General features: G+C 44.0%; 1 protein-coding gene across 7 annotated transcripts in view; it reads right to left on the bottom strand.

Moving 5' to 3' along the window:
• DOCK4 (dedicator of cytokinesis 4) overlaps window positions 1-15,443 on the bottom strand; it is a 520,558-nt gene that overhangs the window by 20,696 nt on the left and 484,419 nt on the right. For all 7 annotated transcript variants that reach the window (XM_051849661.2, XM_051849660.2, XM_017342765.3 and 4 more), the window contains 3 exons: window positions 11,258-11,399; window positions 9,799-9,965; window positions 7,267-7,353 (listed from right to left, as the gene is read on the bottom strand). In XM_051849661.2, the coding sequence (XP_051705621.1) occupies window positions 7,267-7,353; window positions 9,799-9,965; window positions 11,258-11,399 (396 nt within the window). The remainder of the gene's footprint in view (window positions 1-7,266; window positions 7,354-9,798; window positions 9,966-11,257; window positions 11,400-15,443) is intronic.

The raw sequence follows: 15,443 nt of genomic DNA, 5'->3' as shown, positions 1-15,443 counted from the left end.
CATGTACTTTGAAAAATAGTTGATCCAGAAATTCTATTCCTAGGCATATAGTCAAGGAAAAGTGGAACAGAGGTGTACATATGTATATTATGAAACATGTACAAAACTGTTCATAATAATTGTCAAAGTCCATTATGTGAATGCATACATACATTGTGGTCTATTCATCCATGTCATACAGTCACACAATAGAATAGTATACAGCAATGAAAATGAACTTCAGTTACACGCAAGAATATTGAAAACAGTACAAACACTAAGTGAAAGAAGTCATAATAGAACAAATATAGTATGACACTGTTACATAAAGTTCAAAACGAAGTTGAATTGTTTGGAGGGACACAAATAAGTGATAAAACAGGCAAGGCAATGGAAATCACAAAAGTCAGGATAGGGACAGGTGTTCAAACTTGAGGTTAAGATGCTGGTTAAGATGCCTGAGTTCTACATCTGAGCACCAGGATTTGATTCATAGGTCCAGCTCCTAACTCCACTGCCTGCTAATGCAGACCCTGGGAGGCAGCAGTGATGGCTCAAAAGTGATTGGGACCTTGTCACTCACCTGGGCGACCTGGATTGAGTTCCTGGCTCCTGTCTTTGGCTCAGCCCAGCATCAGCTATTGCAGGCATTTGGGAAGTGAAATGGTGAATGGGAGGCTCTGTCTTCACTAATATTAATAAATGACACCCCCCATTCAACCCTAGAATTATCATTTTTATTATTTGGCATAGTGAAATAAGCCAGTCCCCTGAAGACAAATATAATATGTGTTCTCTGGTTTGTGGTAACTAATACATAGAGTACAAAAAATAATGTATAAGAATGAAATTGACATTTTGAGATTTGATTATTATTCATAGCTCTTGTCTATGCCCTGAGGAACAGTGGTTTTTCCACTTACTACTTGTTGAATTCTTTATTTAGAGGAGGGTTAAGTTTGTGATTATAAAGTAAATTGGAAGTATGCCATTGTAAAACTAAAAGATGGGGTTGGCATTGTGGCACAGCAGGTTAAACCACTGTCTGCAATGCTGGCATCCCATTTGGGTGTGGGTTTGAATCCTGAAACTGCTCCAGTTTCGGTCTTGCTCCTTGCTGAAGTGTGTGGGAAAGCAGTGGAAGATGGTCCAAGGTCTTGGGCCCCTGCACCCATGTGGGAGACCTAGATGAAGCTCCTGGCTCCCAGTTTTGGTCTGATCCAGCCCTGGTCATTGCAGCCATCTAGGGAGTAAAACAGTGGATGGAAGATTCTCTCTCTCTCTCCCTCTCTCCCTCTCTCCCTCTCTCCTTCTTTTTCTCTCTGCAACTCTACCTTTCAAATAAATAAAAAAAATTTAACAAGTAAATAAAAAAGGAGGAGGGAGGGAAGGAGAGAGGGATGGAGGGAGGGTAGGGTGGGAAGTATCATTATGCTCTTAAAACTGCACATATGAAATTTGTTCCCCTTATAGAAATGAAAACATTTTTAAAAAAGATTATATAGCTTGCCTCCAAGTCATACCACTAGTGAATAGAAGAATCTAGATTTGAATCTAGAATCCTAACCACTATTTTATATATGAAAGCATTTTGAGAATAAACATGTCAGAATAGTATCTGATATCCAATACTGGAGAGAATGCTGGGACAATAGATATTCCCAAGAAACAGCTATCCCTTCAGAGGGGCAGAGATTGATAACCCCCATCGCTGACCCACGAATTAGAGGTTACACCAGAGATACCCTGTGATAAATTCATTCAGTTTTCGGAAACAATGCCAAGGAGACAGTCAAAGAAATAAGCAAAGTACGTGCAGAAACAATGTTCAGCAAAGGATGATTTTCCTCTCTTCCCCAGACTGTGATCTTTAAATACCGTTTACCACTAACAAGTCAGGAATCAGGGGAGAAATGGCAGCTCTCAGGCCTCAGGCAGGAGATGTGTAAGTGAATCTGGACCACTCTGTCATTCCAGAAAGCAGGGGATGTCAGGGAGGAAGTCCTTAGGGGAACTGGCCTGCGATCTAGTCATTCTCATTACTGGGGAATGTCCTTAGGGGACAGAAAGGCAAACAGGCAGAACCTTGAAGTACATGGACTAAGAATAATTACTAGGAGGAAAAGGTGTTCTGTTATAGAATGCCGGTAGCAGAAGTCCCCAAAGACTTCTTAAAGTAAATAAACCAGAATCCACAAGGTACAATTAGAGAATGGCCCTGAGAAGCTCTGTAACGAACTCTCTGGAGTGTAACATGGAACGTTTCAGAACTGAGGCTTCATAATCGAAACGCGTTCCCTGTAGGAGGAACCGCATGACCTCACTCAGAGGCTCCATCTGAATGATTACTGATGTGGGGAAGGATCTGGTGGATGGGGCGAGATGTCTCAGAAGCCTTCCTGCTTCACCAGGGGCATCCTGAGTGCCTTGGCAATTATTAATAAAGCCGCATCCTGGGCCAGATTGCTGTTCTGCACGTCTGATCTGACAACACAATCCTGTGTACCAGCTCAGTAACCACTTGGATACTGTCACAAAGACACAGGGGCCAATGTGTAGAGGCTCTTCATGGACCAACTGTTCCAATTTGAAATTCAGTAAGAATAAAAAATTTATCAATTTTAAAAAATATGCTTAAATCTATAAGTTACTGATAACACAGAAACAAAACCAACAAAACAAAATCTTTTCTGGTCTTTTTTAGTATGGTGCTCGGGAGCCAAGTTATTATTTTGAAACTGGTAAATAAAGGGAAAGAACAAAGCATTCTCTATTCTTTCTTATACCTCTGAAGTAGATGATGAGGAGATATTTCTCTTTGTAGAAGTATCCCAATGAATAAATAAAGATGGAATGGAAAAAAAAAGTCACCATTTTGAAACTCCTAAGGGGTGAATGGATGTAGGCAATGGTCTTCAGTAGCTGACAACATCACCAAAAGAGACAAAAGAAAGACAAGAGAAAAAAAGACAACCAGAAACACACATCACACATGAGGCAGACTTACAAAAACAAAAGCAATAAAATCCTAGGAAGCCTCCAGATCTAACTACAGGTGTACAGGAAATGTAGGTGACAGAGAAATATGAAATATGTTAAATGGCACCACTGAGATAAAGTCTAAAATTCAGACTTAGGGAAACACTGCAGGAGGAACAACCTATTTTCTTCAACAACGAATTTCAAGTAGATATAAGGGAACATACAGGTAGAAAGAGACTTAGGAGACATTTCAGTACAGCCTTTATTTGGATCTAAATTTAAACAACAATGAGTTTAAACAAAAAGGCTTTTGATGAGGTGGGAATGAATACTGGGTATGTTATGATCAATGAATATTTTTGGCTGTGCTAAATGACATTGTGACATTGTAGCCTTTGGTCTTTTATTAAACAAATAAACATTCTAAAGTATTACAGATGAGATAAAATGATGTCTGACATCTGCTTCAAAATAATCCAATGTGAGACGGTGTAGGTAGAATTGCAGATGAAAAACCGGCCCTTGTGATAGCTGTTGAAGTAAGACGATGGGCACATCTGGTCCATTCTATACTTGTGCTCTACTTTTATATGATACAACTTTGGTTTAAAAAGGTCACCGGCTGCCGTGTTACTGAACAGACTGAGATACTGGATACTGGTAGAAGCCAACCTCTCAGGCAGCTGCTGTAGTTATGAGACACTAGATGGCGCTATCGGTGTGTGCTGGTGAGGAGAGGTTGTAATCTGCACAATCAGGCAGAATAAATGTTTATTTTATTTTCATCTAGCTGAAAGGCAGAGTGACAGCAAGACATAGAAAGATACAACGCATGAGAGAGTTCCTTCATGAACCGGTTCAATCTCCAAATGCCTGCAAAAGCCAGGGTGCCAGGAGCCTGAAACTCCATCCAGGTCTTCCATGTGGATGGCAGGGACCCAAGTTCTTGAGTCAATGTTTGCTGCCTCACAGGACAACCTTAGCAGGAAGCAGAGACAAGCTAATGTCCCAAGTGGTGGCTTAACCTACAATACAATGCCAGCTCCTCTGGGTCTATTTTGAAAGTGGAGCCACATGACTTTTTGATGTATCTGATATGCCGGGATGATATTACCATTATCTTTAGTTGAACTTTCAAAAATCATATTTATAGATTTTAAGAAATAAAATGCCTTTTAAAGAAATTTTAAAGTGAACTTATGTTTTAATCAGAGAGGGAGCTTGAAAGACTGAATGAGTTTGAAAACAGAATTAATTTTAAAAATGATGAGGAGGGGCTGGTGCTGTGGTGCAGTGGGTTAACGCCCTGGCCTGCAGTGCTGGCATCCCATATGGGAGCCGGATCGAGTACCTGCTGCTCCACTTCTGACCCAGTGCTCTTCTGTGGCCTGGGAAAGCAGTAGAAGATGGCCCAAGTCATTGGGTCCCCGCACCCCCGTGGGAGACCCGGAAGAGGCTCCTGGCTCCTGGCTTTCGATGGGTGCAGCCCGGCAGTTGCGGTCATCTGGAGAGTGACCCAGCAGATGGAAGACCTCTCTCTCTGCCTCTCCTTCTCTGTGTAACTCTGACTTTCAAATAAATAAATCTTAAAAAAAAATTGACCACAGAAACTATTTCAAAGGCACTGATATTTTATTACCATTTTATTAACTACTCCAGATTTATGATTCAGGAAATAAAGGGCCACATTTCACTGGAAATCTAACATCTCATGTCTGAGACTTTTCAGGTTTATAAAGGTAAGATGGGGTCTATCTAGCAGAGCAGGAACCCTCAGCAGGGTCTGGTGCAGTTTCCTTGAATCAAACGTCTTAATATTTCTGCAGTGAGACACAGGCAAAATGAAGCTAACAACTAGTGTTATGATAGAAGACTTACATGCATAAATAAAGGAGTTTTGGAGCCAAACTTGTGAAAACATCTTTTGATTTTTTCAGATTTTGGTATTACAAATGAAGAAGTTGAGCTGGTGCCGCGGCTCAACAGGCTAATCCTCCGCCTAGCGGCGCCGGCACACCGGGTTCTAGTCCTGGTCGGGGTGCCGGATTCTGTCCCGGTTGCCCCTCTTCCAGGCCAGCTCTCTGCTGTGGCCAGGGAGTGCAGTGGAGGATGGCCCAAGTGCTTGGGCCCCGCACCCCATGGGAGACCAGGAGAAGCACCTGTCTCCTGCCTTCGGCTCAGGCCCGCAGCGGCCATTGGAGGGTGAACCAATGGCAAAGGAAGACCTTTCTCTCTGTCTCTCTCTCTCTCACTGTCCACTCTGTCAAAAAAAAAAAAAAAAGTACTCAAATAGTATTTTACACTTTGTGTTTCTGTGTGGGTGCAAACTTGAAATCTTTACTTAATATATGCTAAATCGATCTTCTTTATATAAAGATAATTGAAAATTAATCTTGATGTGAATGGAAGGGGAGAGGGAGTGGGAGAGGGGAGTGTTGCAGGTGGGAGGGAAGTTATGAGGGGGGAAGCTATTGTAATCCATAAGCTGTACTTTGGAAATTTATGTTCATTAAATAAAATAAAATAAATAAAATAAAAAGAAAAAAAAGAAAAGATAAAAAAACAAATGAAGAAGTTCCATTCTTTGGATACAAATGTATTGGGGTGTATTGTGTAATCCCATTCCTGAAGACTTTATGCATGAAGAATTAAACCGACTTTAATAGAAGGGTGACATTCTAGGAAGCAGGAACAAGAGCAAGATACAAAGGCCGTTAGGAATGGGCTGTGCTCAGGGAGGAAAATGGCCTTGTGTGATTCGCTCTGACAGAACATCAGATTACGTATCTTGATCAAGTAGGCAGCTGATGTTTGAAAGGGTGTGTCTGGTAATGCTCCTTTTATCATTATTAGCATACTGCTTTCTATTAGTACTTTGTGTGTGTGTGTGTGTGAGAGAGAGAGAGAGACAGAGAGAGATGGAAAGAACCAGTGTCATTGGTGAGACTGCAGAATTTAATGTTCTGGGTAGTAAGTAGCTGAAAATGCCTTTTGAATCATTAAATGCAGCATGGGTGGTTTAGAACATTTCTGACCCCAGGCCACTCATTAGGAGGCACAGTTGGGGTACACCTTGTCAGCAACCAGCTTTTGGGGAACCTTGACTCAAGACTCAAGACGGTACAAGAACACAAACACTCTGATACAATCTGCTGAATCAAGGGCAATTTGTTTAGGAAGCCAGACTCCTGTTTTGGTCTTGCAAAATGAAACTCCCATGACATCCTTAGCTTACTTGAACATGATAAGCTGAGGGTGGTTTCCATCCTGAGAGACTTCAGGTCGGACAAGCCACTCTTGAAAGCCAGTTTGGGCAGGAGCTCTTACTCATTGACAGAGTGAGCTTGCTACCTCAGTAAGGAATGGGTTAACTTATATTTTTGTAATTGGCATGTTTTCTTTTGGACAGAGGACTATGGCCATCAAAGGGTTGGCCTTGGCCACAATGGAGGAACCAAAGGAAGGACAAGGTATAGGGTAAGATGGCAGGACTGTGGCCAGTGTCAAGGTGCTGCCAGTCTCCAGGGCAGCAGAGGAAAGCGTGGGTTGCCCCCTGACCTGGCTATCTTCAGCAAAGGCCTCCCTGTTCTCCATACCCAGGGTGGGCGTAGGAGCTGGGGGCATGTCTGACCACCAGAGGGTTCCTGTTCCGCTGGTGATCTGTGACAGTGACCCTTGGTCTCCAGCCAATGCTCTAACCAGGACTGCTCAGGGAGACCAACCACCTCTCCTACCTGGAATTGCACCAGCAGGGCAGGGACTTATGGTTCATTATACACTGCGCTGGGCCTCCTTTGGCCTACACAGAGGCCAAGGCTAGAGAAGGTCAACACAACCACTTTAGGATCAGAAACATCTGGGTTCCAGCCTGTCCCTGACATGGGATCTCTGGCAAAAGCTTTTGAAGTTTGTTAAAGACTGGAAGAACAGAGATAAGAACACTTCATGGCTTTGATGTGTTGATTAAATCAGATAACACAGAAAATGACCTGGCACACAGCAAGCCCTGAAGGTCATCCAGCTCTGATCATTAGGAGAACTGGAATTCCAGGTGCTGTGACTAAGTGCCTGAGTAGTTTTTCTCCCATGCTGTGATCTTAGCTGTCTCAAGGACTCCCACTGGCTGGAAGCAGTAGTACAACCCTGATGCCATCTACAGCCTTGGTTACAGCAGTATCACACGCACTCACTCACTATGAGGGTGTTCAGGGACTTTGCATCAAAAGCACATGAGGTTAACACAGGGCATGCCTCGGGGTGAGCAGCTGCGAAGACAGGTAGCTGAGAGTGAGCTCTTTTCCTTACCACTTCACGCTTCTCCACTTCAAACCAGCGGGAAATGCCGGGCAAACTCTGCACCAGGTACAACGATGTTCTCTCCACCCAGAGACTCTACAAAACACAAACAAATTCAGTCTCCAAGCTGCCGGGCCAGCCACTGCGCTCTGGAGGATGCCTGCCATGCAATGTTAGCTTTTCTTCACTCTTCATTCGAGCGCTCATGGACTAGCAGTGGAAAATGTTGTTGACGTTTGTGTGAATAATTCCATTGCATGCCCGCTGAAATTTTTTCTATGTAGAACAGATGACTTCCTACTTCAGACAGCAAAAGTCAGATTTAAATAAGCTCTTCAGTCCTCCAGCTCTAGCCTTTTTTTTAATCTAGGAAAAGTAGTATCAGACAGTCAACACAAGGTTACGAGAAGAGATTCTGAAGGATGCGGTTGGGAATCACATGGCTCCCTCTTCTTGTTTCAAAGCTGAAGACACTGAGCCTCGCAAGGCACTGAGACCAGCTCAGAAGCCAGATCTGATCACCCGCAGACCCTGCCCTAGCATGAACCCACACTCGAACCTCCATGTCCTCCTGAAGACTCACCCACAGGGCCACACTTCCTTTTGCCTGTTGGAATGGCTGCCACCTGGGAAGATGTGTATCTCACAGCCAGGGGGACCACCCTCAGGCCACATGGAACCACAGCTGCCTCAGGCAGGAGCTGCAGGCGATTACAGGTCTCCCGTGCGGGAACTGGTGTCAGCATCTATGCCTCGGCTTTTTTATTGAAGCAAGTGTGTTTCCAAAAGGATAAAAAGCTCGACAATATTCCTGAAATCATGCCATTTATTCAAACAGCAACAACACATGGAAGGATTTCTTTGGTGCCAGCCTAGAGGTAGTGAGATGAGTGTAGCAGAGCCCCTGTGACGAGAGCTGGCGGGGTTCCGGGTGACAAGATCAGCTCAGAGGGAAGGGAAAGGGTGCTCCAGGCGCAGGGAGAAAACAGGGGGACGCGGGCGTGCAGGGGAGGAGGACACGTGAGCTACCTCAGGTGAGTAGGAGTTTGCCAGGAGGAGAGGGGGTGCAGCGCAGGCAGCAGGAAGCAGCTGCACACAGAGCTTGTGAAAGGGCAGGGCGGGAGGAAGGCGGAAGCTGTGTGTCGATGCGTGGAGGGGAGGGTGGGTGAGTGGGTGTGGAGGAGGCCAGGCTTCTGGAGGGGCAGTTTGGCGCCAGGTTCCAGGCTGCTGGAAGCGCAGAAATAAGGGTTCAGTGGAGAAAAGCAATGGAGAAGGGATCCGCTCTGGAGCTGAATCCGCCGGTAATTGGAACGTGACTTTGAGCAGGTCAGGTTTCTGACCCCCGCGCATCCCTCACTTGTCATGCACTAGAAGCAATTGCAGGGAGAGCGCTATCACACATGGACGAGACAGTTACTTGATTTCGCAGGGCAGAGGGAAAACATGTAGATTCCAAAGGGACTAGAAAATGATCACAGATCTTTTCAACAATATCTCCATGGTGTTTTCCAACCGTCTCCTTGCCTGGGTATTTAACTCATCAACCCCCCCCACCAAAAAAAAAAAACAAAAACTGCCCTTTATTCAGCCTCATAATAACTTTGCCAAAGCATCCCTGCTTCCCCTTCTGTGCTCTTGCCTAAGAAGAACTGGAGCTACTTCTGGGGGCACTGGGAACTGACAATGAACCCACAATTACAAGTTCACTTTCTGTGCTTTGTTTAGGTGGGGAATACCACAATACTGGGGCTCTACATGGTCTCACTGTGTCACTGTTTTTAAGGAAAAGGAGGATTGCAACTCATCTGCTGAACCATCTTGCCTCTTTTCCCCCAGCAGGGCTGTGAGAAATCTTATCCTGTTCTGGCTGAGAGCATGCCGAACTAGCAAGGTGTGGACCCACTAACAGTGGGGACATCCACACACGCAGGATTTGCTTTGCCTCCAGGTCCTCTCACAAGTCCTAATTACACATGGTTCTACAAGAAAAAGCAGCAAGAGCTTACAGGGAAGGCAGAGGGTGCTCAAAGTGCAGGGGGAACACATGCTGTTGCAGGCGCACAGAACTGACCCACCGCACGAGCAGCCCACACAGGTGCTCTCTCGTCTCAGGATTCTCCTGCCCCAGTGCACCAGGTATTCTCCACTCACTGCACTCCCCTGTATCTGAAAATAAATACCCTGAGGGTCCCTGCCATGGGCTCAACAGGAATGAATGACTGAGTTCAGCCATGAGTTCTCAAAGAACAGACAAAGGACCACTGGCATTGGACTTGTCAAAAAAGGCTCATTTCAGGACCCTCTCCTGGAGCTACTGAGTCAGAATTCCTGGGGTGGGGACCAGAAATCTGCTGGGTTAGAAATGACCCCTTGTCACTGATGACCAGCATGGACTTGGAGAACCAACCCCTAGACCAGATGGTTTCTGGAGTCCCTCTGTGGATCGTTTGACATCATCCCGAGTGAACACTTACCCAGGGCTGTGCCCTGAGGAGCTCACGGGCTATGAGGAGAGGGCAGGCAATGAGAACTGCATGGTACCTTGAATTCGTTCTCTTTGTCCTTCGTGCCTTTGTGAAACGGTCGGTCATAGCGGAATTTCCAGATGTGATTGACTTTGTAGAAACTTTTGATGTTGTCCGGCACACCCTCTCTCTGCAGCACCTCCTGGCTCTCTGGCATGGGAGTGACAGCATAGATCTGCAGGTCTGGGATTAGAGAGTCAAGGAAGGAACCCGAATCGGCAAACCCCATGGGGTTCTGGCTCCAGCCGAGCCGTGGCAGACAGAAGAGAATGGGTAACAATCTGGGGGTGCCATGTCAGTCAGTTGAAGTCATCTAAGAATTCCCGAGAAGATGCCAAGAACTCACTTCATAGCAAATCAAGTCTCAAATGACAGGCCTTGAACTAGTTCTAGGCAGGTGATCCTCAGAAAGTGTCAATTTGAAAGGCCCGTGGTCTGTGACTTTTTATGTCACCAACTGTGTTTTAATGAAGGTGTCAGGAGGCACTCTGAGTGAGAAAAGTCACTCATCCTTAGTGCATGCATGGCTCTGTAAATCTTATTGTTATGATAATAAGTAAATACTCATAATGCAGACATGACCAAAGACAGGAAGGAGAACAGTGATGAGTGACGTTCGTACCTGTGTGCTCCCTTATCACACGTGTGATATCCACTTTCCCAATCTTCATGAGCAGATTATTTAGTTGTAGGTGATATTGCAAAAATTATATTAAACAGGTATCCTACTGTATGTTTACCTCCTCCTCTTTTCATTCAAAAAAGGATAGCAAAAATATTCTTCCTTATGTAATTCCTTGCTTCTCTTACATCTTGGTTTTTGCTATGAAACAGTAACCAAAATTACTAGTGGGAGTTTCAGATTTTCTTTACGATCACTTATTTTAGCAAGAGGCAGAGAGGTTCAGAGAGGAGGGCTGGGGTGACCGGCCTTTGCCTAACGTCTATGTAATTCCAATTCAGATGTTTGTGTTTCAACAAGGGGAGGTGAACTGCATAGCCATTACTGAAAGCAGTCCAGGTTGAGACAGCTAAGAACCCCGAAAATATCCTGAGGTACCTCTTTCTCTTGCTGTTCTCATTCCAGAATGAAAACACCAAGGGAAAAAGGGTGAATTATCTAAAGCTGCCAGTATAATGTTATCACTTCCTTGAACTGAAGCCATTCCCGCAGAATGTGTCAGAGGAAAAATCATTCTAAGGGACATCTCTAAGAAAGGGCTTTAAAAGGAGGGCTGAGAAACAGAAGACTTTTAATGAAAGGAAAAACATTCTGTCACAGAATCTTTAACAGGTTTCTTATCAAGGGGCATCGCAATAAAAAATTCAGTTGGGAAGGAGCTACGTGAAAATTAAGCTGATGTGAAAGAGGGAAGCGTAAGAACATGGCTGCTCTAACAACCTCGCATGAAAATGCTTGGGAGCCAGCAGCCAGCGTGCAGTGCCTGGCAGGCAGCCCTTCTGGGTGTGGATACACTGCGCTTCTGCCTGGAAGATGGTCTCGTCGGGCTGGTTGGCGTGCTGCATGGCGATGGCATGGGGGAACTCGTTCAGCATTCTCTGTTGGAAGGCCTCCAGCCTCTCATAGTCATGCCCTCGACACACAAACTCCTTATTCTGGAGGTGAAGCAAACAAACAAAAAAATCAGGACCAAATAATTTAGTACATTAATGACAGAGAGAAGCCAAAAAGTACAGCACAGGCAGTAACTGAACACATACTCCACATCACCACCTGAGAACAACAAAACCACACTGGAACGGGCTAGAAAATTTGCCCAAATTAAAAATATAGGGCTGGTGACTTTTTTTTGAACTCAGGGGGCTTCCATAGCCTTGGCAACTCATGACAAGAGCCTAGGGTGATTACTGATGCCATAAACAAGAGTGTCAATTTGTTAAGTCAACAACAGGAGTCACTGTGCACTTACTCCTCATGTAGGATCTTTGTTCTTAGGTGCTGTACATTGAGATTTAATGCTATAATGAGTACTCAAACAGTATATTTCACTTTGTGTTTCTGTGTGGGAGCAAACTGTTGAAATCTTTACTTAATGTATGCTCAACTGATCTTCTGTATATAAAGAGAATCGAAAATGAATCTTGATATGAATGGAAGGGGAGAGGGAGTGGATAGGGGAGGGTTGCGGGTTGGAGGGACGTTATGGGGGGGAAGCCATTGTAATCAATATTCTGTACTTTGGAAATTTATATTCATTAAATAAAAGTTAAAAAAAAAAATATAGGGCTGGGCCGGCGCCGTGGCTCACTTGGTTAATCCTCTGCCTGCGGCACCAGCATCCCATATGGGCACCAGGTTCTAGTCCCGGTTGCTCCTCTTCCAGTTCAGCTCTCTGCTGTGGCCTGGGAAGGCAGTGGAGGATGGCCCAAGCGCTTGGCACCTGCACCCGCATGGGAGACCAGGAAGAAGCACCTGGCTCCTGGCTTTGGATTGGCATAGCTCCGGCTGTAGCAGCCATTTGGGGGGGTGAAGCAACGGAAGGAAGACCTTTCTCTCTGTCTCTCTCCCTCACTGTCTAACTCTATCTGGCAAATAAATAAATAAATAAATAAAAACTAAAAAAAAATTAGGGCAAGGATCCTTAAGACCTAGGCAAATGTCTCACTCTTGCTAGCTCACTTGCAAGAAATGCAAAGGGCTGTCTGAGTTCAGAACACCCAAGTACAAGAACAAAACGAAGCAATCGTGTTCCCTCTAAATGTTAATGAACACAGGTGTTAAAGACTATTTTTATAAATTGGCTATCAAACTCATGTGGATAAAGTCACAATTTGGAGGAAAAGAAAGTAAATGAAATCTATAAAAATGTACTGTACTGCCTTCTAAAAGGCCACTGAGATCAGCCTTAACATTTTCACTCATTAGAGCCTCTTTGTTCCCACTTTCAGAGGCACTGACACAGAAATGTCCCTGCTGTAACCAACTCATCATAGCTTCCCGTAGTCAGGAATCCTGAGAACTGGCCAAAGTTAGAGTTGGTATTTTTAGGGTCTTGCAATTTTCTGAAATATCTATCTATCTATCTATCTATCTATCTATCTATCTATCTATCTATCTGGGTTGGGGGAGAAAGAGAGAGGGTTTCCATCTGCTGTTTTACTCCCCAGGTGCCTGCAATGGCTATGGCTGGGACAGGGCTGAAACCAGCAACAGGGAGCTCAATCCAGGTCTTCTAGTTGGGTAACAGGAACCCAACCACTGAGTCATCACTGCTGCCTCCTTGGGTCTTCATTAGAAGGATTCCATTAGTAGAAATGAATCCAGGTTTTTCCAATGTGAGATGCACGCATCAGAACCACAGGCTAAAATGCCCACTGTTGTTTTTTGCTATAAATATCTCACATCACACACAAAGGTACTGCAAAAACTTCATAGAAAATGGAATTAAAAGATAATTTTGGTGCACAAAATTTCAAAATCCATGCATACTTTTATATAATAAGTATTTCTATGAACTTTTTGAAATCCCCTGTATACATGGATTTCAACATTTTTTGCATTAAACCAAACTTCCCTTTAATACCATTTTTTTTCTGTGGAACTTTTGCTGTGCCCTCTTATACAATTATTCTGTGGTTCAGAACTCGCTCATTTAGGTAAGAATGGTGAAGGTTATTTTTTAAGTTGACTAGAGAGCTGGGAAGATGGGCAGGTTTTCAAAAGGTGCCTTAGGGGCCCACACTGTGGCACAGTGCAGGCATCCCATATGGGCACCAGTTTGAGTCCTGACTGCTCCTCTTCTGATCCAGCTCTCTGCTATGGCCTGGGAAAGCAGTAGAAGATGGCCCAAGTCCTTGGGCCCCTGCATCCACGTGGGAGACCTGGAAGAAGCTCCTGGCATGTGGCCATTTGGGGAGTACACCAGGGGATGGAAGACCTTTCTCCCTGTCTCTCCCTCTCTCTGTAACTTTATCTTTTAAATAAATAAATAAAATATTTTTAAAGTGCCTTAATCAGTTGGTTAGATGTTTGGAAACTCTGAAAGTTTAAGCATGATGAACTTGAAACTGTTGAGCCCAGACATTGACTAGACATGTTCCAAAGATCTCACTCAATCCCTGCAAGCTTGAGATATAGTTACCCATCCCAAACTTCATTTTATTTGTATTATTTTTAAAAAAGATTTATTTATTTATTTGTTTGAGCAGAGTCACAGACAGAGAGGGAGAGACAGAGAGGTCTTCCACTTGCTAGTTCACTCCCTAAATGGCTGCTACGGCCCAAGCTGAGCTGATCTGAAACCAGGAGCCAGGAGCTTCTTCCAGGTCTCCCACGTGGATGTATAGCCATCTTTAACTGCTTTCCCAGGCCATTAACGAGGAGCTGGGTTGGAAGTGGAGCACCCAGGACTCGAACCAGGGCCCATATGAGATGTTAGGGCTGCAGGCGGAGGCTTAACCTACTACACTACAGCACAGGGCCCCAGACTCAATTTTATAACTGGAAGACTAAGCTCCAAATCTTTAAGTACTTTTCCATGAGTACTAGATTCAGCCTGAGATCTGAGCCAAGGCCGGAGCTCCATCTACTCTGCACATGTCCTGTTATGCCCCAGAAAACATCCTGGGAGCTCCCAGGATCAAGAAATGTAGATTCTCACACCCTGGAAAGAAGGTCATATTTTCTGATGAAATATTTTGAAAATTCTATTGAAAATACAAGAGATTTTCTGAATAAATAAAAGACAATATATCTCTTTTTGTCCATTACAAGAGTCCCCAAATAAATATGCAAATATTCCAATAACTGAAATAGTTAAACAATAATGTTTATACACAAGTATAGTTTGTAAAATCCAGGAGTTAATCTAAACATATAGATATCCAAAGGTACTAGGAATCTATTTGGATTTGGTGTGTGTGTGTGTGTATTTTAAAAGAAATTAAAAGGAGAAATGGCGTTGTGGCACAGTGTGTTAAGCTGCTCCTTGGGATGCCCACATCCCATATCAGAGTACCTGGGATAAAGTCCCACCTCTGCTTCCAATTCAGCTTCCTGCTAAGGTGTACCAAGATAGGCAGCAGGTGATAGCCCAAATACATGAGCCCCTGCCACCCATGTAGGAGACACAGATGGATTTCCTGGATCCTGGCTTTGGTCTGGCCTAGTCCTGTTGTGGGCATTTTGGGAGTGAACCAACAGATGGAAAAAGTATCTATCTGTCACTCTGCCTTTCAAATAAATAAAAGAGAATAAACAAACATTGAAAAGAGGAAATACAAGGGGAATTGAGTATTTCTTTCCTCCAATACTATTTTTTAAAAGAAATCATGACTTTACCAAAATATAATTCCCATACTACAGCCAATTTATCTTTTTAAAATGTGCAATTTAGTGACTTTCATTATACTCATAGGGTTATGCAACCATCAGCATAACCTCATTTCAGAACATTTTCATTACCTCAAAAAGAAACTGCACCCATTAGCAGTCACTCCCTAAACTCTCCTCCCAGGCCCTGGCAAGCATGAAACTTTTTTCTATTTTCTGTGGGTTTGCATAAAATGGAATTAAGCCATGTGGCCTTTTGTGACTAGTTTCTTTCAATTAACATAATATTTTCAAAGTTCACTTATTTTGTAGCACAGATCAGTACTTCGTTCCTTTTTATTGTTGAGCAACATTCCATTGTACAACTA

Source organism: Oryctolagus cuniculus, chromosome 3 (assembly GCF_964237555.1).
Source record: "Oryctolagus cuniculus chromosome 3, mOryCun1.1, whole genome shotgun sequence".
In the NCBI taxonomy this organism is placed as follows: Eukaryota; Metazoa; Chordata; class Mammalia; order Lagomorpha; family Leporidae; genus Oryctolagus; species Oryctolagus cuniculus.
The sequence above is the reverse complement of the archived record's forward strand: the minus strand, read 5'-3'. Positions and strand labels throughout refer to the sequence as shown.